Source organism: Staurois parvus, unplaced genomic scaffold, assembly GCF_062004578.1.
Source record: "Staurois parvus isolate SC_StPar_1 unplaced genomic scaffold, SC_StPar_1.0 ptg000840l, whole genome shotgun sequence".
In the NCBI taxonomy this organism is placed as follows: Eukaryota; Metazoa; Chordata; class Amphibia; order Anura; family Ranidae; genus Staurois; species Staurois parvus.
Genome location: NW_028318636.1, coordinates 1,618,669 through 1,643,281, shown reverse-complemented (window position 1 = coordinate 1,643,281; position 24,613 = coordinate 1,618,669). Strand labels below are relative to the sequence as shown.

Here is a 24,613-nt window from a genome sequence, read left to right as displayed (position 1 = left end):
AGAACAAAACCTAGTCAGTGGTATATGTAACAGATCAAAGGTAGGAAATAAGAGAAGCTCATTGGTATATTTAATAGACCAAAAAGGAGCAAATAAGAATTAATTGTTGGAGTTTACATACACTTCATGTTACATGTTCTTTACACAGTGCTTCCCTTTAACTTTATAACACATACATCTGGGCAGCACAGTGGCTAAGTGGTTAGCACTTCTGCCTGGCAGTACTAGGGTCATTGGTTCAAATCCCAACCACGGCACCACCTGCCTGGAGTTTGCAAGTTCTCCCTGTGTCTGTGTGGGTTTCCTCCAGGTACTCTGGTTTCCTTCCCACACTCCAAAGACATACTGGTAGGTAAATTGTCTCCTGTCTAAATTGTCCCTAGTATATGAATGTGAGTTAGGGACCTTAGATTGTATGCCCCTTGAGGGTTAGGGACTGATGTGAATGTACAATATATATGTAAAGTGTAAATTGACAGCACTATATAAGTACCTGAAATAAATAAATCTAACATAACATAAGTTAAAAAAATTGCATATAAAATGAAAAAAAGATCTAGCACATTCTTCCATTTGCAATATACAGCATAGCTGAACAATTATTCTTCTGTAGCTATTGTGTTCTGACAGGCAGCACCAGCTGGATGAAGCTGCTGTTTCTCCAACAAATTTCTGTCCAGCTCCTTCAATTTTTTAACCAAAGAATGTTGAACAGGAGGGTGGTGATAGGGCCACCTACATAGTAAATTTTGGTTCATCAGGAACCAAGCCTTTCTCAACCATTTTATACCCCAGAGGAATGCTTGAAATATTTTCAAGTCTTGGACAACACCTATTAAAAGTAAATATTTGGGGTCAGAAGAAATGAATGTCCCTTCCATTAGTGGTCAGTTTGAAGAATGTTCTCCTTGCATTGGTGATCAGAATTCTACCAATACAGATAGCTAAAAAGAAAAATAATTGGTGCAATGCTGCTGGCTCTGACAAGTGGCATTGGATCCAGAATTATGTAGACACAATCAGGTGTGAGGTAAATCAGCCACAGCTTAAGGAACCCCTGAACCATTGAAGGAAACAAACGGTTTCTGGGAACACTAGTTGAGAATGGCTGTGGTAAGTATTTTCTGGGCACAAATGCACTTTAAAGTGTTACTAAACCCACAACAGTAAAATCAGTCTGTATATGAGGTAAAGCATGCTTGTTATACTTACTGTGGAACCTAAGGGGTTAATCTTGTGCATTGTGTAAAAAGGCTGTTTGATCCTTTCTTCTGTGTTCCTCCCCTTTTTCAAGCGACCACCACTTATCTCTAGACTGAACCGTAGGCATGCACATGCTCAGTTTGGTGTATATTGCTAGAGAGGTTTTTTTTCTTGGGAGTGTGCATGTGATCAGCACTGTCCAGACAGAGGTCAGGGGATTTCTATCCTCCTAGAGCAGAAAGAAAACTCCTCCTACAAGCTTTAGCTAGTGCTGGGCTGGACACAGATAGAAGCCACCAGACTGCTCTAACTGCTGATGAGAAAAGATATTTAGCAATTTATATTTACTAAAATAGTTGCACTTCCATGTTCTGTGTATTGTGGGAGACCAGATAGAGTGAATGTAGGGTCCTGGGTTTAATAACACTTTAATACAATGTACATATGATACGTTGCATCCTACGTGTTGGGATCCATGATGAAGTCACACCATCTTACTGTACTCAGTCCCTGTACATGACTGTCACATGCCTGAATGGGGTCTGTGAACTTCTTTTTAAGTTCTGAGTAGTATTTTATTTGTTTCTTTTACTCATTAACCACGTACCCACTGCTCCATAACAGATCTACTGCTACAGGGTGGCTTCGCTGGGCAAAATCATGTAAATAAATGTGATTTTGTATTTCCAGGTAGGGGTGCGCACACGCTTCCTTACCTGTGCTACAATTGGCTCCTGAGGATGTCAGTCACGGGGTCCCGGACGTCGATTTTTGCCTGGAACTCGGTGATCGTGACACAGAGATAGAAAGCTGCAGGTCGGCTTAGTAAAACAGCACACAGTACACAATAAAATCACTCCCTAACACACAGTTAACCCTTTGATCGCCCCAGATGTTAACCCCTTCCTGCCCAGTGTCATTAGTGCTTTTTATTAGCACTGATCACTGTATTAGTGTCACTGGAGATGTCAGTGGCAGTTAGTCATTTCCCACCCAGTGTCATATTGTCCGCCCAGTCCCACAGTCCTGCTATAAGTTGCTGATTACTAGTATAAAAAAATAAATAACTAAGAATTCCAGTATATATACACCGGCATTTGTAGACACTATAACTTTCACGTAAACCATTTATTATACACTTATTGAGATTTTTTTGTAGCAAAGACATGTAGCAGAATACATTTTGGCCTAAATTTATAATGAAATTTAATTTTTTAAATTTTTTATATTGGATATGTTTTATAGTAGAAAGTCAAAAATATTGTTTTTTTTTTCAAAATTGTCAGTCTTTTTTTGTTTATAGCACAAAAAAAACAAAACGCAGAGGTAATCAATTACCACCAAAAGAAAACTCTATTTGTGGGAAAAATATGAGATAAATTTCAATTATGTACAGTGTTGCATTACTGCGCAATTGTCAGTTAAAGTAATGTAGTGCTGTATCGCAAAAAATGGCCTGGTCAGGAAAGGGGGTAAATCTTTTGGAGGGCAAGTGGTAAAGACATATTGCACTATGAGAAGTCCTCTGTTCCTTGCTTTTTGAGTGCATTTCCATTGAAGTGGGATTTCAAGAGACTGCCATTCCTTAACCTGAGGAGACCTGTGTAATATTCAAATCCATCTGGGTATTGATCTGTTCACAAAGCGCATTTGACCTATACATCATATGAGTCAATCTTTGAGGTAAGCATGCATGCTGGAAGGTGAAGGGACACGTGTGGTGATTTATGTATTCTTACCTACAAGTAATTGGTGAATTCATCTAACGCCACGAAGATTTGTGGAAAAAAGACTGTATCATCATTTTTTTCAACTTAATATTTACCTTGGGACTTTCATTTATTTTAGTCACATAAGCAGATTTTCATTTTAGTCACATAAGTTGATCTGTATTATCACAATTTATTACGGTCGGGGCTCAGCTGGGTGTTTACTTATGTATATTGGTACTAATTATTATTATTTATTCACATAATTGCTTATCATTTATTGTCTATATTTGCACTGATTTATTATAATAATTATCATTTAGTTTAGTTGTCTTCTCAGCTGGTGGTTTAATTTTACCATCATTTATTCACATTAATGGGATTTGGTATATGCTATTTATACACTTTTTATTGATTATGTTTAGGAGGTTGTTTATTGAATCTTGGATTATTTTGACTTATTTTTAGGAGCTCTGCCAGGTGTTTACATGTTCAATTTACTTTTACTTGTTGGTAATCACCGTTCATGGATGATATTTTATTTTACCTATCTTATCACAGGTGATTCACATTTAAGGTTATTAGAGATTTTTTGTCACCAGCGCAACACTGTTTCATAATTTTTTTATTGTTGATGCAGGAACACATTTAGGTGTTTGCAGCAGCTCTAACCTTTATATATTGATGTATCTGTGGCAGCACATGAGAGTTTCTTTTGTTTTTTTAATATAATGCGCAAACTCACAACTGGAGGCACATGCTAAAATTCCAAATTTCTGAGCTGTAACTCCATTGCAGAGTTTCATTTCCATTTCATGTCGAAAACTGGCATTCTGTAAGTGTTTAACGGAAATTATGAGCACTAACATTGAATCCAATCCTTGGTACCAAAGTCTTTATTAATACTATTTAATGCTATGGTGCAATTAGGGTGGATGTAGGGTGGATGCACATGACAAAATAATTTCAACAAAATGAAATATCTGACCATGCTTGTAACATTCACTGGAGATCAAAAGCAAAATCAAGTTTTTTTTCCAATACAATAAAAAATCTCTCCCCCAGCAAACTTCTTTCATTCTTAATATTGGAGAAAAATGAAAATAGAGTTTTATCATGCAGGTGATGCATCTATATGTTGGACAAGCTACAGAGAAGATGGCAAACTGCCATAGTACTCTTATGATTCAAGTTAGAATGGTCAAAAGTATTCACAATACATTTGCCCATCTATGGCTAACCTTTGAATTAAACAGCATTTCCAGATTTCAAATACTTGTGTATTTGACATCATAGATCTGGATCTTCTTCCTATAGTGGATAGCAGCCCACTGATGTAAGACTCAAATAATCTCAACTGTATGCTAGCACTGTTTAGAGGTTTTTATTTGAGTAATCACCTCTATTAACACTTGTCCAAAGAAGAAAAAAATATAGAGTGCCTGGTAAGTCATTTTGTTTCATAATGTGGAAATAAAGTATGACTGAGTTGTTGTAATCCAGCCAAAAGCAATTTGTGCTAGCATTTGGTAGTTGACAGAGAACACCCTATCTGTCCCAATGGACCAGATTATAAGACTGATGGACGACATTTTTTTGTCAGTTACTACATATTTTATGTGATTATGTTACTATTTCTGTACATGCAGAGGGGCATATTTTTACCTAATTAAAAATGACATGTTATAAGTTACCTTGCACACCTCTCCTTTTCTTGACAGCTGTAGAAAATAATTCTTTAACTACATTCACTGTCAAGACTTCTTTACAGCAGTAGCATTTCTTGTGAAGTTGTGCGCTTCACCAAGGGCAGATTCTGATTGGTCTTGTTGGGCTTTTAATCAACTGACATTTTAATAGAGGTATGTACTGAATGAGCTATCCTACAAGGGTAGAACTACTACCGGTACCTACTACTTCTCAATATTTGTCAATATCTGTCTATATCAAAAACCCACCCACTCAGAACCGTGTAGTTGCCAGTATTTGAAAATGGTTTTCAAGAACACTTTGCTGCTAAATTTTGATATTTGAAATGTCTTGACATTTTAAAATGGCAATACTATCTCTGAAGATTGCATACAATATATAAAATTTCAGTGTGTGGAATGAAAATGCTTTCTGTATTTATGATACTGCTTTTCATTAGATATGTTTGAAAGCATGGCGAATGTTAAAAGATAAGTTGAGTTCTGGTGAAGTTTACTTTTACTATCAGTCCTTGTGACCATTGACAATGGGATAAAAATTATGGGAAATCCAATATTTTGTTTTCCTTTTTTTTAAATTAATTTATGTACAGTTGGCAACAAAACAGGAAGTAAATAGAAATCTCCAGGACAAAATAGTAAAAAAAACTGATAGAAGTTATAAAGCAACCCTGCCATTACAGTAAAAATGCCAAATAGATATATTTGGAAAAAAAGACTGAAACCTATCTTTCCTGCTGCCCATCTTGCCAGACTCTGCTCCATTCAGTAGAAGTCTTCCTTTGAAGTTTGTAGGAAACTGATAATTCAGGGAGTGTTGATCTGTGTCCCCACAGCTCTCGCTGGTTCCTACTGCCATGTCACTATTGTACTCTGTGAAGTCATGGAGGACAGTAGGAGGAACCAGTGAGAGCTGTGGGGACACAAGAGATCAACATTCCCAGAGATGTCAGTTTCCCTATGAATGTTAGAGGAGGATTTCTATTTAATGGAAGATGTCTATTGAATGAAGAGGAGATCAGTGACTCGGGCAGCAGGAAAGATAGTTCTTTACATTCTTTTTCTTGTATTGACATGGCCACTTTAAACCGCCTGTAATTTTTTTACCTTTTTAATTTTAATGACAGAGTTGCTTTAGGCATTTCCTCCTTTATCCAACATTAAAAAACAGGTTTTGACTATAGATACATGTGTGAGATTGAGATGTCTAATGGTAAGCAGAAAAAGGAGCAATACAAGGTGTGGATAGATATAACGATTTATAATAAATCAAAGCTATCAATGGCTAAATAATAATTTCTAGTGAAAAATATCATCAAAGCACACTTTGAATCTACAAATTTATCAAAGAAAAGAAGTAGAGAAGCATACCATCATTGTGGGTTACCTCATTATGGTGTTGCTTTCTGCATTAAAAATATAAAATATAAAAGCATAATATACCATATTTGTTCAACATTACATGGTCTGATTTTTCCACAGATTTAGGTACTAAAAAAAGGATTTGGAATTACCAAATACTTCACTTTATACAGACGCTATTACATAATATTAGCAAAAGCCTTGTTTTAGCTATCTGTGGTACAGGATCAATTTGTCTTCTATGCATGTAATCCTCCCTGAATTGCTGATAAGGAACTTGCAGACAAGCCCGGAGGGAATACATACTGAGAGCGATCTACCACACTGTTCAGTGAAATGCATGAAAGCGCATGTAAATGGAAAGTTCAAAGCACAAAACTGTAATATAACAATACACTACTACGAAGAAAAAAACAAAAAAACCCCATAAAAATACTTGCACCTTACAGTCCAAACCTAGATATTATATGATCAAGCACAATCTAGCTAGCCAGTTCATGTTAGCTTTCAGTGTCCTTAAAGGAGAAGTATGGCCAAAGCTGCTCCTGCTCCTTCCACAGCCTGGCGCTCCAGCAGAGCAGAGAGCTGGTGACTGGTTGTCACTGGCTCTCTGTTTACTGAAGACCAAGAACTGAGTAATCAGCAGTGTTTGATCACTCAGTTCTCAGACTTAGAAGCTGCGGGGAACAGATGCAGCATTGGATCGATGCTGCATCCACCTAAGTAAGTATGTTTATTTTTGTTTTATTTTTTTATATAGCAACCATCTCTTTTAAAGGGAAAGTATAGTGTTTTCTCAGTGAGTGCATTTTTTCAGCTATTATCGCAGTACTTACCCTAAAGTAACTTTGCTGTGATTTTCAAATTCCTAGATGCTTCCTACATGTTTCTTTTTCATATTTTTGTTATTATGTTAAATATAGACGTTTATAGATTCACCACAAGGGGGAAAAAATATTAAGTTTGTGAATACCACTGAATAATAATCTTGCACTGTGGGAAGGAACAGTAAACAGGCAAACAGGAAGTTGAATTTTTGTAATAGCAAATATGGCTGCTCCATGAACATATATAAAAGCATGCTATACCTAGAAACATTAAAATTTGAACGATGGTTTATTTTTAGCTGATTTCTTTCATCTCTGTATATGAATAGATGCGGCAATGACTATTCCCCTTTAAATTTATTTTCATGCTGAAGAAAAAATTCTTTTAAATTAATTAATCAGGTTCTACATCATAGTTGTTAATATACAAGCACAGAGTATATACAGTTGTAGTGAGCTTAGCACAAACACAGGGCGCTCCAAGAATCCACAAAGAATGTCCTGTAAATGTATAACAGCCTAAAAACTGTAGACAGAATGCTTTCCACTGTAATCAGGATATATGCAGAGAGCAGGTACAGGTTTTGTGGTACCATATTGTATCCAGATAAAGCACAGACAATGCTCCCAGGCCTTACCATCCATATCCAGCCTCTGTATAATGACCTCCAGTTCCACTTCATTGGGCATGTACCCCAGAGACCTCATTGCGGTGCCCAACTCCTGCTTGGAGATGAATCCATTTCCGTCCCGATCAAACACCTTGAAGGCTTCTCGAATCTCTGTGTAGACAGACAAAGAAGATTAACCATTCCCAAGCCATTAGATAGATTGTTTATGAAGAACCTCATGTTGGAAAGATTCATCTACTTCTTTCAAAACCAAATGCATAATGTTCAAGCAAATAATCTTTCTTTTACACAGAAATCCCATACTGATGCAGTTTTTTAATGCAGTAATATAAATACTGAGTCTAAATTGTTTTCAAATTTATCAACAGAGAAGCCCTAAACATTCATATTTTTATGCTGGAAACTACCTGTTCAAGAACAGTGCAGCTTTTGTTCTTGAATATTCACCAAAAGATACAGTATCTGTCTGTTTATATGCTTATGCTACAAATATTTCAACGTAGGATATTATACAATATAATAGTATAGAATGTTTGCTTGTTAAAATAGTAGGATTTCCATGCATTGAAGCCCTCACAAACAATTGACTGCTACCTGATATATTTGATGAAGGAAATTCTTTAGTCCATTATAAAGTTTCTTTTAGTATAACCCTTCCATTCTATTCCATATTGTGAAACATTAGAAACTCCATTCCAGTTTCAGGCCTAGACCAAAACTGGTTTTCCTGAAACAATGGTCTTTCACAGCTAGGCAACTATTACCACTTGTGTGCTGGGTCTTCTACGGGCACTCTGGTAAACTCCAAAAGTGTTCTGATACAATTTTTTTGTTCAACAATGGGTTTCTTATTTTCATTCTTCCATAAGGCCCAAACTTGTGTAGTGACTTACAGGTGTCCCATGGATGGTTTCTCCTCTCTTCAATGCTGGTTAGAAGTCAGTTAGAAGTTAACTTCTTTGACTAATGCCTCTGTTACACCAATCACTGAGTTTCAGTGGTTGTTCTTCCTGAAAGTCCTGTCTGTTATTATTTTCCATTTTTATTAGTAGATTTAACAGTACTCTGTGGGATATCTTCAAATGCAACACTGATTGGTGCATTTCCATAACTTTATTCTGTTTCCTTCAACAAGCAGACACATTTATTCTCAGAATTCTGAATACAGTGGAGTAGCATTCAAATAATTATAGAAACTTCTGAAGGCAACTGGTATCACCTGAGTTTATTTAATAGGTTATGAAGCAAAGGTGGGCTTGTAAAAGAGAATACAATAAAGATGTTTCAAGGTTTTCTATATTTAAATAAATGTAAAATGTTATAGATTCTATTTTGTTTTATTACTGACAATTTTTTTACATAGGTAACATCCACTCCCAGTTAGTTCTTTTTTAAATTCTAGATTATAACACTCATCCATTGTGGAAAGGCCCAAGCAGAGTGAATAGTTATTCAAAGCACTGTATAATGCATTATCTTCAGGTAATAAAGACAACTGAACTAACCATGATGCCACTTGCCTCTAAGCCACATGTATCAAACACAAGGCCCATGGGCCTAATCTGGCCCACCAGGTCATTTCACATGGCCTTCGCACCTCTCCTGCAGCTGCGGCACCCCCCTCATCCACCTTGTCTCAGCAGTCGGCAGCAGAGAGGACAGAACTCCTACAGATCCTGCACCTCTCTGTGCAGCCAGCCACTGCACCCTTTTGTCTTCACCTCCCCTAGTCTCAGCAGACTCCAGTCCTCCTCCAGACTCTGCACTTACTGCTTTCCATCTCCGCTCCCAGCTTCTACCCGGCAGCAGCACAAGTTAGAGGGGGTGCACTGTGATGTAAGGGAGAGTGAGGGACTCTTGACTTTTGATGGTGGGGGGCGCTTGACATCTGATGTAAAGGGAGAGGCGTGCTCTGAACATCTAGCCTTACAGATACAATTGGTCCTTTAAGGGCAGCCATGATGCCCACGATAAAAGAGAGGTTGATACCCCTGCTCTAAGCAATGCTCCTTCTATTTTCTTGAACTCCATTTCCTGCATTTCAAATGCTTCAATACTTCAAATGCTTTCATTGTTATTCTTCATTATGTTGGCCTTGGCTTCTTTAGTGAGGCAGTGCAAATATACTATCATGAATATAGTATTGTGCCTATGTGTCCACAGGTGTTCTGTGTATCGAAGAAAGGTTACATACACAAGGGCAAAAATAGGATGAATGTGACTAAAAAGTATTAAGGCGTATCTAAACCCATGAACAAAAAAAATATTGCAATTTACCAATCGTTAGAAGTCATAGCTGAGTTAGTTTTCTTTTTTCCGTTTTTTTTTTCACCTGGTGACCCAGCCAGTAACACACTCCCTGTCATAGGGTGGCTCCTCCACCCCTAGACAGCAGCAGTGTCAAAGTCTGGAGAGGGTAGTGTTAGATGGACTAGTAGATTTACATAAGTGAATAAACCTGGGTATACAATAGTAGATTTTCTAATGAAAGTTCATACATATATTTATATTCATAAGAAACATTTGTATGAAAATTCTTAGTATCTTTGAAGAATGTTGTTTCAACATACCGGTAGGTAAAAACTTTATGTGCTTTTAACATTTGATTTTGGAGTGAATGGACTTTACCAAACAAAAACCACATGCACTGTTAAGAGATCTATTTGCTCAAGAAAATTCTTCCATCTCCTCCTTCGAATTTTCATGTCACTGTGGTCAAAATCAAATGTTGGTTTGACCCCACTAACGATTAGAAAATTTTACAAATATTCTTAAAGAAAACATTTCTAACAAAAATCTACTAGTGTATATCGAACTTAACAAATTAAAGCCTTATTTTTTCTATCACCCCCAGTTCACATATATGCGGCTGTGCGGGCTGCGTGTTGCACGGGCACGAGAGCCCATTCATTTGAATGGACTCCCATGCCCGTGACACTCAGGGAAGAAGTCGGTTCCCAGTACGGTTGCGTTTTTCAGTGCGGGCGGCGTGTCATTAGAACTAATGGCACCCGCCTGCGGGTCCGCATATCTCTGTGCGGGTGGTGTGGCTGCACGGATTTTCGTGCGGATCCGCACGGCACAGATGTGAACCAAGTGTTAGTGTGTGGCCACCCCCACTCAACAGAAGTTGCTAGAAAACTTTTCTTCTTCAACTACTGCAGTCAATTGGATGCAGTGTATTCTGACAGGTGCGTTTAAAGTCAATGAATAAGGCTCCATGCACACTGGGCTTCAAAAAAACCCGCCAGTTCCCTTGGCAGAAATAAATGCTGATACGGAGCGTTTTTGTACACAGTTTAGGTGAGTTTAGCATTTTTTTTGCCAGAAGGCTCCAATCTAAAAAGCAAACCAGAACGTTTTTTTTTCCTGCCTCTAAATGGTGAGCCTAATCGTTCTAATGTACATGAGCCCATAGGATAACACTGAGTTGCTTCTACAGGCAAAACAAAAAACTCTTGTAGAAGCAGCAATTTTTTTTAAGCCAGTGTGTATGGAGCCTTAAAGCTGACTATTGTAAGCACCCTTGACAGTAGTAAATACTGTAATTTGTCTCAACCCTCCAACTTCCACATTTGCTGTGCAGCTTGGTCATTTAAAGGAAGTAAAGAATTATGTTACAGGGGGAGTCAGAAAAGCAAAGCCTGCTTCTTAATGGCAGTGACAGGCTGAATAATGTATGTCATTTTTGATTTTGCCTTTAGTACCACTTTAAGGAGCCCTGTTATGTAATGCGCTCTGAAAAGAGAAATGGGTTAGAAGTAAACGTGGTGGATTTATACGCTTGGAGATCATTACAACAACTGCCAGAGCCCTTACCTTCTGGCAAAATCTGTGATGGATTTTTCTGTGTATGGCCAATTTTAGAACTGGAGTTGTCCTAGGTCAAACATAACTGATGATGTTCCATCTGATGTCCCTAGGGTCCAGTGTTTTTGGCAATCTTTGATTATCCAGCTATTGTTAGACCACATCATGCCTTTCAATATTATGATACACTGGCATACATGGAATTATTCTATCAGAGTTTGACAGTAAAATGTTAGCTATCTTAAAGTGTAACAGTGTATGTTATTTTTGCCAATGATTTAGAAGATAATATTCACACTGGACTTTACAGTACATGGTTTATGAGCCTACAGTATATATTGTATAAACAGGTGAAATTGCAGCATGATACCGAGTTTGAGACTTTGAGTCCTGTGCAAGTTACTATTGTAACTTTCAGCTGTGATTTGACAGGACACTTCGCTTCTCTTTTAAATCGCTTGCATACCGGGCACTTATACCCTCTTCCTGCCCAGGCAATTGCACGGTCATGCAACACTGTACCCATATGAAATTTTTATCATTTATTTCACACAAATAGAGGTTTCTTTTGGTGGTATTTACTCACTGCTGGGTGCTTTTTTGTGCCATAAACAAAAAAAGAGCAAAAAATTTGAAAAAAAAAGTTTTTCTTTGTATCCATTCTAAAATTTTGCAAACAGGTAATTTTTCTCCCTCACTGATTTGCGTTGATGAGGCTGCACTGATAGGCAGCACTGATGGACACTGATGGGCATTGATAGGCAGCACAGATAGGTGGCACTGATGAGCTGGCACTGATATGCAATGATGGGCACTGATGGGCACTGACTGACAGCACTGCTGGGCACTGACTGGTGGCACTGCTGGGCACTGATGGGTGGCACTGCTGAGCAGCACTGATGGGTGGCACAAGTGGGGGGCACTGCTGGGCACTGGTGGGTGACACTACTAGGCACTGCTGAGCACAGGTGGGTGGCACTGATAGGCACTGATGGGTGGCACTGCTGAGCAGCACTGATGGGTGGCACCAGTGGGGGGCACTGCTGGGCACTGGTGAGTGGCACTACTAGGCACTGCTGAACACAGGTGGGTGGCACTGATGGGCACAGTTGGGTGGCATTGCTGGGCACTTGTGGGCGGCACTGATGATCGGTGCCGATCCATCCTCTGACAATTGCTGGTTATCAGCAGTACTTTCCTCACGCTGTGACAACGTGAGGAAAGTGCAGCCGATAGCTGGCAACTGCATTTATCGGTGATCACCTGTGTCATTGGACACAGCTGATCACGTGGTAAAAGGCCGCTGTAATTGTCCTTTTACCACATCACGTGATCAGCTGTGATAGCCAGGTGCGTGCCCCCAGGGGCATGCGGGAGGGCGCGTTCTGGGAACAACTGGACAACCGCGCTGTAGCCGTCATTCGGCTATAGCACGGTTGGCAAGTGGTTAAAGGGCAATTAATGGTCCTTCACTGAAAAAATGTTTTTAATGTGCACTTTTGTACATTTTTCATATGTTGTTTAATGCAACTGTGTAGCAATAACCCCGTAGGAGCCGCTTGTATCTTGCCCAGGCTTTCCCCTAGAACTTCACCCACAGCACACAGTATTTCCTATAGCCAGGTGCACACCACTTCCACTCATTACTCCAATGATCAGTCTAGGGGTTGTAGTTTTTGTTGATTTTATTTTGTTTTAGAACTGGGATAAGGAAGAGATATAGTGGGATACTCTGAATTGAACTATTGACAATGGAGGACAGCTTTCTCGAAGTAGATCTGTGGGTTTCCTTAGTAGAACCGTGTGGTAGATTGTACAAAGAATGGAGCAAAGTCCCTCTGTAGAAATGTAGAACTTAGTGGACAGTTGCTCTTCTGGACACCAGCTGGTGTCCCCTCAAGCTTACACCCAGCCGCTGACTATGTAGGAACCAAGGGGGTTAAACAGCATCCCTTTAAGACAACCCTTGCTGCCAGTCACCTTCCTCCATGATACCAAACAGGGTCTGTAGCCAGCTCTCAGTCAGCTCCCCAAAGCAGCCTGGGTTTCAGCATTCTGGCCCTCAGGTCAAGCACCCCGAGGCCTCCCTTCTCAGAGGAAGAGGAAGAAGAACCTAGATCCCATGTGCTCACTGAACATAAAATACCAACACCCAGCATGCAAAGACTTGCAAGGGTTGCAAGAAAGAAATTCACTTGATTCCCCCATTGATGCAGTCAGTGTTGATGAGGGAATCCTTCCTGTGCAGCTATTGTGTTCTGCTGGCAGTGGGCGCGGGGGGAGCCATCCCTGCCAATAGAACACAGTGATTATTGCTAGCGGTTGGCAATAATCGCTAGAAAAATCCAACAGGCTGGTTGTACCAAAGTCGTAAAACAATCGACTTGGGTACAATCAGCCTGCCCATAGATGCTTTGAATCTAAGCCGATCCCTGCTGAACCGGCCGAGATTCGAACCATCTATGGCCGGCTTAAAACAGGAAGTGAGTTCATAGCAGGATTATCAAGATAAACTGTGAATGTTTACATGTTATGTGCAACTAAACCATGGCAATATTTAATGTTTGTGTAGTATTATGTTCAGCGGACTGTGTTCTTCTATTGCTGTGACTTAGATGACGTTCAGAGCACATTTTATGCCCAATTCACATTGCACATTTTATGCCCAATTCATGCAAAACTCCATGTAATCCCAAGGGGTTCACATACTTTTTCTTGCAACTGTATTAACCGCTTTCCAGCCGCCCTATAGCAGATATACTGCTACAGGGCAGCAGGGGTGCGCAAAATCAGGTATATATGTGATTTTGCATTTCCAGACAGGGGGCGCGCGTGAGCCTCACATGAGCCCAGCACGCGCCCTACCCGCACCGCTATTCGCGCCTCGGCTGTCAATCCCCGGGTGGTGATTACCCGCTGGCACCCGGTGATCGCCTTGCATTACCAACAGGGGGAGAGAACTGTATGTAAACAATACAGTTCTCTCCCCTGTTGGCTCCTTCACACTGCTTTGTATGGCTCTGCATAGCAGAGCCATACAAAGCAGCGTGCTTACAGTTGAAAACACGGGCACAGCTTACTGTGAAATAGCACACAGTTAGCCCTTTGGTTGCCCCACATATTAACCCCTTCCTGCCTGGTATATATACATGATTTTGCATTTCCGGGTAGGGGGCGTGTGCCCTACTTGCGCCGCCATTCGCAGCCGTGGCTGTCAAACACCAGGTCCTGGACGGTGATTACTCGCCGGCGCCCGGTGATTACCGAGCATCTCCGATGGGGAGAACTGTTTTGCAAAGCAGTGTCCTTACAGTGAAGCACACAGCACACAGTTAACCCTTTGATCACCACACATGTTAATCCCTTCCTACCCAGTGCCATTAATACAGTGTCAGTGCTTTTTTTTAGCACTGATCACTGTACTGGTGTCACTGGGGATGTCAGAGACACCAAGTAAGTTCCCCTAGTGTCAGAATGCCCGCCACAGTCCCACTATAAGTTGCTGATCGCTGCCATTACTAGTAAAAAATCCCAGTATATATACCGCCATTTGTAAACACTATAAGTTTCACGTAAACCAATTAATTTACACGTAATGGGATTTTTGTTAGCAAAGACATGCAGCAGAATACATTTTGGTCTAAATTTATGACAAAATTAGATTTTTTAAATTTTTTTACTGGACATGTTTAATAGCAAAAAGTCAAAAATATTGTTTTGGTCTTAAAATTGTCGGTCTTTTTTTTTTTTCTTATAGCGCAAAAATTAGAAACAAGCGATCAAATACCACCAAAAGAAAGCTCTATTAGTGCGAAAAAAGGACCTAAATTTCATTTGGGTGCAGCGCTGCATGACCGTGTAACTGTCAGTTAAAGTAATGCAGTGCTATAAGGCAAAAATAAAATGGCCTGGTCAGGAAGGGGAGTAAATCCTCAGGAGGGCAAATGGTTATTTCCACAGGTTCTGTGGCTGATTAAGGTGGTCATCAAACTCACTGAGTGCCTAAGGCCGGTCATGTATGGGTCAAAATTCGACTGATTTTTCTTCCGAAAATCGGACCTTAGAATAATCAGGCAATTTTCTCTCTGTTAGTGGGTCAATGGCACCGGCTGATTTTTGTGGTTCCTCCCCTTTTTGGAGATTGGGCATGTTGGAAAATTTGTGAAAAATGACCGATTTTCGACTCAATGATGGTCAAATCGTACGATCGTTTTTCCGAAAAGAATATGCGTCTGGAAAGAACAGAAGTTTCGCCTGTTATATGAGGTGAACTTTATCGTCGGCTGACTTTCGAAATCATTGATGGCACCATTGGATTACTGAGCGAACGATGTAATCGATTTTGGACGAAAAATTGCTCGAAATTCGAGCCATGTATGGCCTGCATTATGTGCAATAAATTAGCCTCAGAACCTGTGTGTTTGGTTTTAACCCCCGGTTCACATATATGCGGCCGCGTGAGCCGCGTTTTGCACGGGCACAAGAGCCCATTCATTTGAATGGACTCCCGTGTCCATGGCATGCAGGGAAGAAGTCCCTGCACTCCTTTTGAAAACGCAGCCCGCACGGGAACCTCGATTCCCAGTAAGGTTGCGTTTTCCAGTGCGGGCGGCATGCCATTAGAACTAATGGCACCCGCCCGTGGGTCCGCATACAGATTTTCGTGCTGATCCACAGCGGCACCACCCGCACAGATGTGAACCTAGGGTCAAGGGATGAGGTGGCAACCCTAGCTCCAGTTGTACACTTGGCTCCATGGCGCTTTTCCTCAGACAATTCGAATGGGAACAATAGACCTAAACTATTTTGCAGCCAAATGTTTTGAAGTGTAACTTGTCAATGTGAGCACACCAGGGATTGTTTAGCACTGCACATACCTATTCCTTGAGTCCCCTGCCTCATAAATCTGCTGCAGTTTAGCTATGGCAGATCACTCTCACATGTCACAGATATTCATGCTTCAATAGATACCAACAAGCCTACAAAGCCTGATACTACGCTGAGCCAGGGCAGGCATCACAAAAAAAGGGCATATACTTCTAAACGTTCACACTGCAAATCTGTAAGCAGACTTTGCCTCCATCTTTATCGTTACTGCAATGCATTCTACCAGCATGTATGCATCATCCTCTCCTTCTAAAAGTATTCCACACAAAATATGAGTAAAATAAAAAAGAAACGCACAAAAATACATATGCATGGATTCGTTTTGTGGGAAGGTCTGCAGATCCCTCACATAAAAAAAAATAATAAATTCTGTAATAAACTAGAAAACGCACATCTAGAATAGGAATCAAACGGAGAAGTGTCACTGCAGAGGTCACATCTCCAGAAGATCCTTGAATGTCATTGATCATACTTCATAGCATGTATTTTATGCTTGAAATAAAAAAAAAAAGTGTTACGAAGCAACTGAAAAGCAGGCTGAATTATGTAACAATATTGTTGGGGAAAAAAAAAAAAAAACGTTCCGTGAGGAGAGAGGAGGAGGAAAAGCTAGTGGGGAATGACAAACCATGGGGTCATGATTATAACCTTCTGTGTTCGCACTGCGCCTCAGACATGTAGAAATGTACTGCAGTGTTGCACAATCATAGAAGGAAACCCCATCAAAGCTGTGTGTGAAGAAAGAGTGTCAGCACCTGGAGATAAACTGCAGTCACGTGCTACACTGAGGAGAACACGGATTACTGTACACAGACAGCCACTACAGTCTCACACATATCTGCATACACAAATCAGTAGACACCATCTGAGGGTGGCTGCACCTCTGTCACAAACACTTTACACAGCAGCAGCCATGGAATGTAAACATCCCCACCATTGCAGCCAGGGCAAACTCTGAACATATATACACACTGCAGCCAGTGAAAATACACATGCTGTCACACACTGAATTTACATACACAGCATGTACATACAGTATACCCCCACACACATAAACAGGCAAGCTCTGCCTGAAATTCTTTTTATCATCTCCTAGCGGTCATAGTTTCTAATGTCTGCTGTTAAACTGTATCTATTTTTTTTTTTTTTGGTGCTGTTGCCAGTTACATCCCTGCAGACCATGGATAAACTGTCTAAATGGAGAAAAACACTCCGTCCACACATTGTTACACGCACTGCGCTCACACATATCCACACACACACCGCAGTCTCAGGTCTCCTCATCTCACTCCTTTGTGCCTCATGTTTGAACAAATTGAATTCCTCAATGAAACCTGAGAGGAATTTTAATAAGAGAGACAATGACACCCTGTATGTGTAAACTGGTACCTATCATATTCCGTACATGCGTCGTACGGTACGCTATCGTTTTTCTGTATGTTAACTTTGCAAAGGCAATTCTTTGTACTGTGTATTACCGCCGCACGCCACTGCAGCTATCACATAAGTTTGTAAATCTGAAATCTCTTCGGCATGATCAGTTTTTCTATTGTGGGCTTCGAAATGACCGGACACATAAAAGACAAATGTCTCAGCAATGTGAATGAGCTTGTGCAATCACACAATGCCTCAATTTAGGCCCCATCACATTCCATGATTAATTACCTTTGTGAGATTGAATAGAAAAAGCAATTAAGAGCTCATTCATGACATTGTTGGATAGTTTTTCTCTGTTAAACTACCTCTGAGAGAATTATTTTCTTGAAATTAATCTTTCTGCAATCGCCAATAATTTCCTACAGTTACAGGCACAAGGTATCGTTCATCTAACACCCTGTACACACTAGGGACACACCGGGGCACCTTGACCTACGGGTCTGAAGAAGCGTATGAAGGCAAATGACTCGGTACATAGAAGCCCATAGCAAAGTTTTCAGCTCCTTCAGTGCTGTACAGCAATTTAACTACTTGTCCTCTGGAAGATTTACCCCCCTTCATGACCAGGCCATTTTTTTCTATACAGCACTGCACTACTTTAACCACTTGCTGTCCTGAGGATTTGCCACCTGTCCTGACCAGGCTATTTTTTTCTATACAGCACTACACTACTTTAACCACTTGCCCTCCTGAGGATTTGCCCTCCTACGTCCTGACCAGGCCATTTTTTTCTATACAGCACTATGCTACTTTAACCACTTGCCTTCCTGAGGATTTGCCCCCTGTCCTGACCAGGCCATTTTTTTCTATACAGTACTACACTACTTTAACCACTTGCCCTCCTGAGGATTTGCCCTCCCACGTCCTGACCAGGCCATTTTTTTCTATACAGCACTGCGCTACTTTAACCACTTGCCCTCCTGAGGATGTGCCCCCTCTCCTGACCAGGCCATTTGTTTCTATACAGCACTGCGCTACTTTAACCACTTGCCCTCCTGAGGATTTGCCCCCTGTCCTGACCAGGCCATTTTTTTCTATACAGCACTGCGCTACTTTAACCACTTGCCCTCCTGAGGATTTGCCCTCCCCCCCCCCTCCGCGTCCTGACCAGGCCATTTTTTTCTATACAGCACTACACTACTTTAACCACTTGCCCTCCTGAGGATTTGCCCCCCATCTTGACCAGGCCATTTTTTTCTATACAGCACTGCTCTACTTTCACCACTTGCCCTCCTGAGGATTTGCCCCCCATCCTGACCAGGCCATTTTTTTCTATACAGCACTGCGCTACTTTAACCACTTGCCCTCCTGAGGATTTGCCCCCCATCCTGACCAGGCCATTTTTTTTCTATACAGCACTGCGCTACTTTAACCACTTGCCCTCCAGAGGATTTACCCTCTTTCCTGTCCAGGCCTTTTTTTTGTGTTGCGGCGCTGCGTTACTTTAACTGACAATTGCACGGTCATGCAACGCTGCACGCAAATGAAATGTATGTTCTTTTTTCCCCATGAATTGAGTTTCTTTTGGTGGTATTTGATCGCCTGTGCATTTTTATTTTTTGCGCTATAAAAAAAAAATATCGACAATTTTGAGAAAAGAACAATATTTCTGACTTTTTGCTATTAACCACTTGCCCTCCTAAGGATTTACCCCCCTTCCCGACCAGGCCATTTTTTGCGTTACAGCGCTGTGTTAATTTAACTGACAATTGCGCGGTCATGCAATGCTGCACCCAAATGAAATGTACGTCCTTTTTTCCCCATGAATTGAGCTTTGTTTTGGTGGTATTTGATCGCTTGTGCGGATTTTATTTTTTGCGCTATAAAAAAAAAATACAGACAATTTTAACAAAAGAACAATATTTCTGACTTTTGCTATTAACCACTTGCCCTCCTGAGGATTTACCCCAACCCCCCCCCCTTCCTGACCAGGCCATCTTTTGTGTTACGGCGCTGCGTTACTTTAACTGACAACTGCGCGGTCATGCAATGCTGCACCCAAATGAAATTTACATCCTTTTTTTCCCACGAATTGAGCTTTCTTTCAGTGGCATTTGATCACCAGTGAGGTTTTTATTTTTTGCTCTATAAAAAGAAGACCGACAATTTTGAGAAAAAAAACAATATTTTTGACTTTTTGCTATTAAACATGTTGAGTAAAAAAGTGTAAAAAATCAAATTTCGTCATAAATTTAGGCCAAAATGTATTCTGCTGCATGTCTTTAATAACAAAAAATCCCAATACGTGTAAATTGGTTTATGTGCTTACAAATGGCGGTATATATACTGGGATTTTTAATTTTAAATTTTTTACTAGTAATGTCAGCAATCAGCGACTTATAGCGGGACTGCGGCAGGCATTCTGACACTGGGGGGAACTGACTTGCTGTCACTGATATCCCCAGTGACACCAATGCAGTGATCAGTGCTAAAAAAAGCACTGACACTTCACTAATGGCACTGGGCAGGAAGGGGTTAACATAAGGGGCAATCAAAGGGTTAACTGTGGGCTTCACTGTAAGCACACTGCTTTGGATGGCTATGCTATGCACAGCCATCCAAAGCAGTGTGCATGAGCTGACAGGGAGGAGAACTGTTTTGTTTACAAACAGTTCTCCTCCCTGTTGGAGATGCTCAGCAATCACCAGACGCCGACAAGTAATCACCAGCCGGGACTCGGTGATTGACAGCCGTGGCTGCGAATGATGGCGCGGGTAGGGGGTGTGCCCCCTACCCGGAAATGCTAAATCATGTATATATACACGATTTTGTACACCCGTGCCGCCCTGTAGCAATATTTCTGCTATAGGGCAGTTGGGAAGCGGTTAAAGAATAAGTTCACTTAAAAAAAAAAAATGCCCTTTTTTTTGCAGGTAAAAAAAATGTGCATTTACTTTTTTTTGAGCCTGTAAAGCAGGGTCCTCAAACTACGGCCCACCAAAGTCATTTACCTGGCCCGTTGGGCACCCCCAAAGAAAAAAAAAAAAACGGTACCACGCCGGCAAATAGTTAGGATGCTCACTGGGTCCTCAGCCACAAGAACCTACTGAGCAGCAGCCTGGTGAATACTAACCCCCTGATTTCAGTCAGTTTCCGGTGCAGAAAAAAAAAGTAGAACCTGCATTTTTTTTCTGCACAGAACTGTACTGGAACATAGCAAACTGCATCAAAATTGCAACCGACGTGTGAACTGTAAACAAAAACGTATCTGGAATGCATCCAGAGTGTGGGCTTTTTTCCGTACCTGTCTTTGTGCTGGGAGCGCGCCGTGCAGCACAAGGACCGCGGTCTCACTGAGAACACCGGGTCCTGTTCTAACGATCGGGACCCAGGACTCCCGATTCTGGGTCACATGATCGCTGTGATAGCTTCCTGGCATAGAGGGGAAAAAAAACATGTTTGGGCAAAAAAAAAGATAAATAAATATTAAAAAATAAAAGAAAAAATACCTAGATCAAGGTTTGATCTAGTTCAGTGCCAGGGTTAGTGCTTGCGTCAGGGTCAAAGGTCAAGGTCAAAGGTTAGGATTTTTAAAAAACATTTGGTGTTAGTGTCAATGTCAGTGTGTTTTAGGTAAAAAAAAGACAAAGAAGTGCGCACTATTGTTTCTGAGCTGTACTACAGGTACAAACAACAAATAACATACACGTATATGGTATCGCTGCGATTGTCAAGATCTGGAAAATTTATTCTAGGTTGTTCTTTGGTGGTAGGTTATGGTAGTAACAAGAAACACACAGTTAAATAAAAAAATTTTTTTCCTTTGATCATAAAAGAAAATCAGGAGATATCCATTACCATTTACCACCAAATGAAAACCCAATTTGTCCTGAAAAAAAAAAGGTATAATTCACCTGGATGTACAAAGTAGTTGTGATGATATGTATGGTTTTACTAACACATGGCAAAGTTGTAAAATTGTGCTTAGGCATTAAGATTTGTTTTACCCTTAGGTGTGAAGGGGTTAATTACCACCTTAATCAGCCACAAAACCTGTGTAATTAATATGTGTTCAGGTTTAAAGGGATGAGGTGGCCCTAGCTGCCTCTGCCCCCATCCTTTGCGGCTGTTGGTTTGTAGTTTTCAATGAACTACCAGGGAGCTGTTGAGCGCTGTGGTAGTTCCTGTCAGTGTAAGGGCTAGTTCACACTAGATGCAGTCCAATGCATTTGGGCCACAGTCTTACTGCTGTACACCCCCCCCCCCCCCGATTACCCAGCTAGATGATACCACTGCAGCCAGATAAGGCTGTACACATGACGCAGCCACGATGCTTTGCTTCCTGACTGCGACAATTTTAATTTGGCTTGCAAGGTCTGACAGGCAGAACCACCTATTAAACGCGCCCAGTAAGGTCAATATGAGTATGCCACAACTGCAAGTCAAACACTTGGCTTGCAGTTGCAGTGCGGTAGTTTAATAATATTTTTTTAAATATTTCATTTTTTTTTTCAAAAAGGAAGACAACCAGGAGGTGGAAGGATCACCTCCTAGATGCCTGGCAGCCACTTCTATACTGTGCTCTGAAAAGCGATCCACTGTAGGTCACTCTTCAGAGGGCAGTAGAAACTCCCGCCCATGTAAAAGAGCCCTTCCAGACCAAGCTGATTAGCAAAAGTGGCAGTTAGAGACAAACCTTTTACCACTGACAGTGGTGCTTACTACTCATGTATGTAAAACATTTACTTAAAAAGGAAACAAAAAACTTTTGTTTTAACTGCTTAGGAAGTGTTAGCTGGACAGGGGCAGACTGACAACTCATGGGGCCCCCAGGCAATAGGGGATCATGGGGCCCCTGTGTCCTTGCCCAAACTCAAAAAAGCCTATGAAAAAGGTACCAGGGGCATCTCATGGGGCCCCCTACTGACCCCGGGCCCTCGGGCAGTGCCCCAGTTTCCAAATGGTCAGTCTGCTCCTGTAGCTGGAGTTCAACTTAAAGCAGAACTCCGGGCAAAAATGTATTTACATGTCCTTGTTACTGATTTTCTACCTTCACTGTATATGTCATCCATCTTCTGGTTCACTCAGTAGTTGCTCTGAAATAGCCTATTCATTTTCAAATCAACCCATTAATTCTCGTTGGTTTCCTGTATGTAAGACTGGGGGCTGCTATGTCTCCTATTCTCCCTGTCACTGGTCTTGGACATCCCTTCTGTAGTTCTTTCTCCAGAAAGCGGTGATGTATTTCAGCCCCACTTGCAGTGGTGTGAGGACAGGGACTCTCAGACACATTCAATATCTATAGGCCTAGTGTACCGGCCTACATTCACTACAATTCCTTGTGGTTGATGGGAAGTGTAGTTTCCTTTTACTGCAGAGAGAGAGGAGAGGATATGATGTAATCCCGGCTGTTACACCTCCTCCTTGTCAGAGCAGATGCTGTTATTTTTTGAATTACAGACATGAGGTCATGAAAATTAAATTAGGCTTTCCTTCTAAATGGTAAGAATTTTCAAAATGTTATTAACTGTTTAATGTTTTGAGGGGAGTGTACTAATGTGTGATTTTTTGCCTATTCTGGAGTTCTTCTTTACATTTGCAAGTCAAGTCTATATAAATCTGATAATCTATAACTACCCTCTCGCCAGACTGACAATGCTGCTGTCCAAAGAGGTTTGCTTTACTACTTCATCCAGAATGCAGAAACCCTAAGACAGGAAGTGTGTTACTGGCAGGATCACCAGATATAAACAAATAGAAAAAAGCCTTAAAAATAAAACTAATGCAGCCACCATATCTAAGGATTGGTAAACTGCAATATATTACAATTTTGTTTTTGGGAGCAATACTGGTTTAAGAAGTATTTGTTTAGGTAAACTGAAGAGTTGCTTTAAAATTGAATGTCAAGCAGTTTATCCAGATAAGGTATTCTTAAGAAATCATTAAAGTGGTATTAAATTCTGCAAAAAAAAACTGTTTACATGCCCCCCCTGCAGGTTTAAGCCACAATGTTCTAATATGCACATAATGACAGACTTACCTCTCCAATAGCTCCCTCCAGTGTTGAGCTGTCCCTGCTCCCTACGCTTCCATCTTTGTCTTCTATCTGCGTTCTTGTTCTCCAGCCGCTTGAATGCCCAGGCCACGATGACGTCACTCCCATGCAATAACATGGGAGTTCCTTTGGTACTGCAAATGTGGCATCAGCTGCACATGCCCGCACAGATTACATTACCACTGACGGGCCTGGAGAGAAATGTTTGACAGAAGACACTACTAGGGGCTTGTCAGCGTTGTTTTAAGTATTTGTTTTCATTTCGCACCTTATTTTAGATCCAGTGAGGTCAGCAGTAGATCTCTGTTCTTCCCTATGCAATGCAGGAAGGGTTATGGCTGATAGGAGGGGATGGCAGGGTGTTGTACATAACTTCCTGAAAATATCACAGTATCCTCAGTACTCCTCTTTAGAGCCCCCAGCCCTGATGCAAGCTATAGGCTGGGTCTTACGCAATGTTATGCACATATCAAAATGCCTTGATGGATGCAATTGCAAGAACTGAAATCCAATGAAAAAAAGGTGTGGACCATTAACAAAAAGGCTGGGGAGGACAGAATTAGATGATGCTTGCTGCAGCCTCTGATGCACACAGAAGCTCACAGTGTGCAGTGAAATCAGAATAAGCAATACAGTGCAAAAAAAGGAGCCTGTAGAGCTGTGCATGACTGAAGGGTAAGGATGGAGATCAGTTTTAAGTTTATTTTTGAAGCCTAACTCCATGTTTCATGTCTCTAATGACCCAATCTACTGCAGATGTGCTTGTTGGGTTCACTGCAAAAAATGTACTGTATTCAGCCTCAGCTACCTACAGTATACAGCGCTATGTTCCGGCAGTGAGACGGAGACCTCCTGACCTGCTTCTGGAACAAAACAGAGTCAGGCTGAGTGATGCTCAGCCATTCACAGGAGCTTTTGTATTCTGACATCATGGAATACAAAGCCTCCCTTGAGCAGCGCTCAGCCAAACTCTACTTTGTTCTGGGAGTGGGACAGGAAGTCTCTGTTCCCCCTGCTTGAACACAGCGCTGTATACTGTATG

At 41.1% G+C, this 24,613-nt stretch overlaps 1 protein-coding gene across 1 annotated transcript in view; it reads right to left on the bottom strand.

Annotated features, from left to right (window-relative positions):
* CABP7 (calcium binding protein 7) overlaps window positions 1-24,613 on the bottom strand; it is a 155,731-nt gene that overhangs the window by 68,442 nt on the left and 62,676 nt on the right. Inside the window, exon 2 of the mRNA XM_089655454.1 lies at window positions 7,449-7,592. Within this exon, the coding sequence (XP_089511580.1) occupies window positions 7,449-7,592 (144 nt within the window). The remainder of the gene's footprint in view (window positions 1-7,448; window positions 7,593-24,613) is intronic.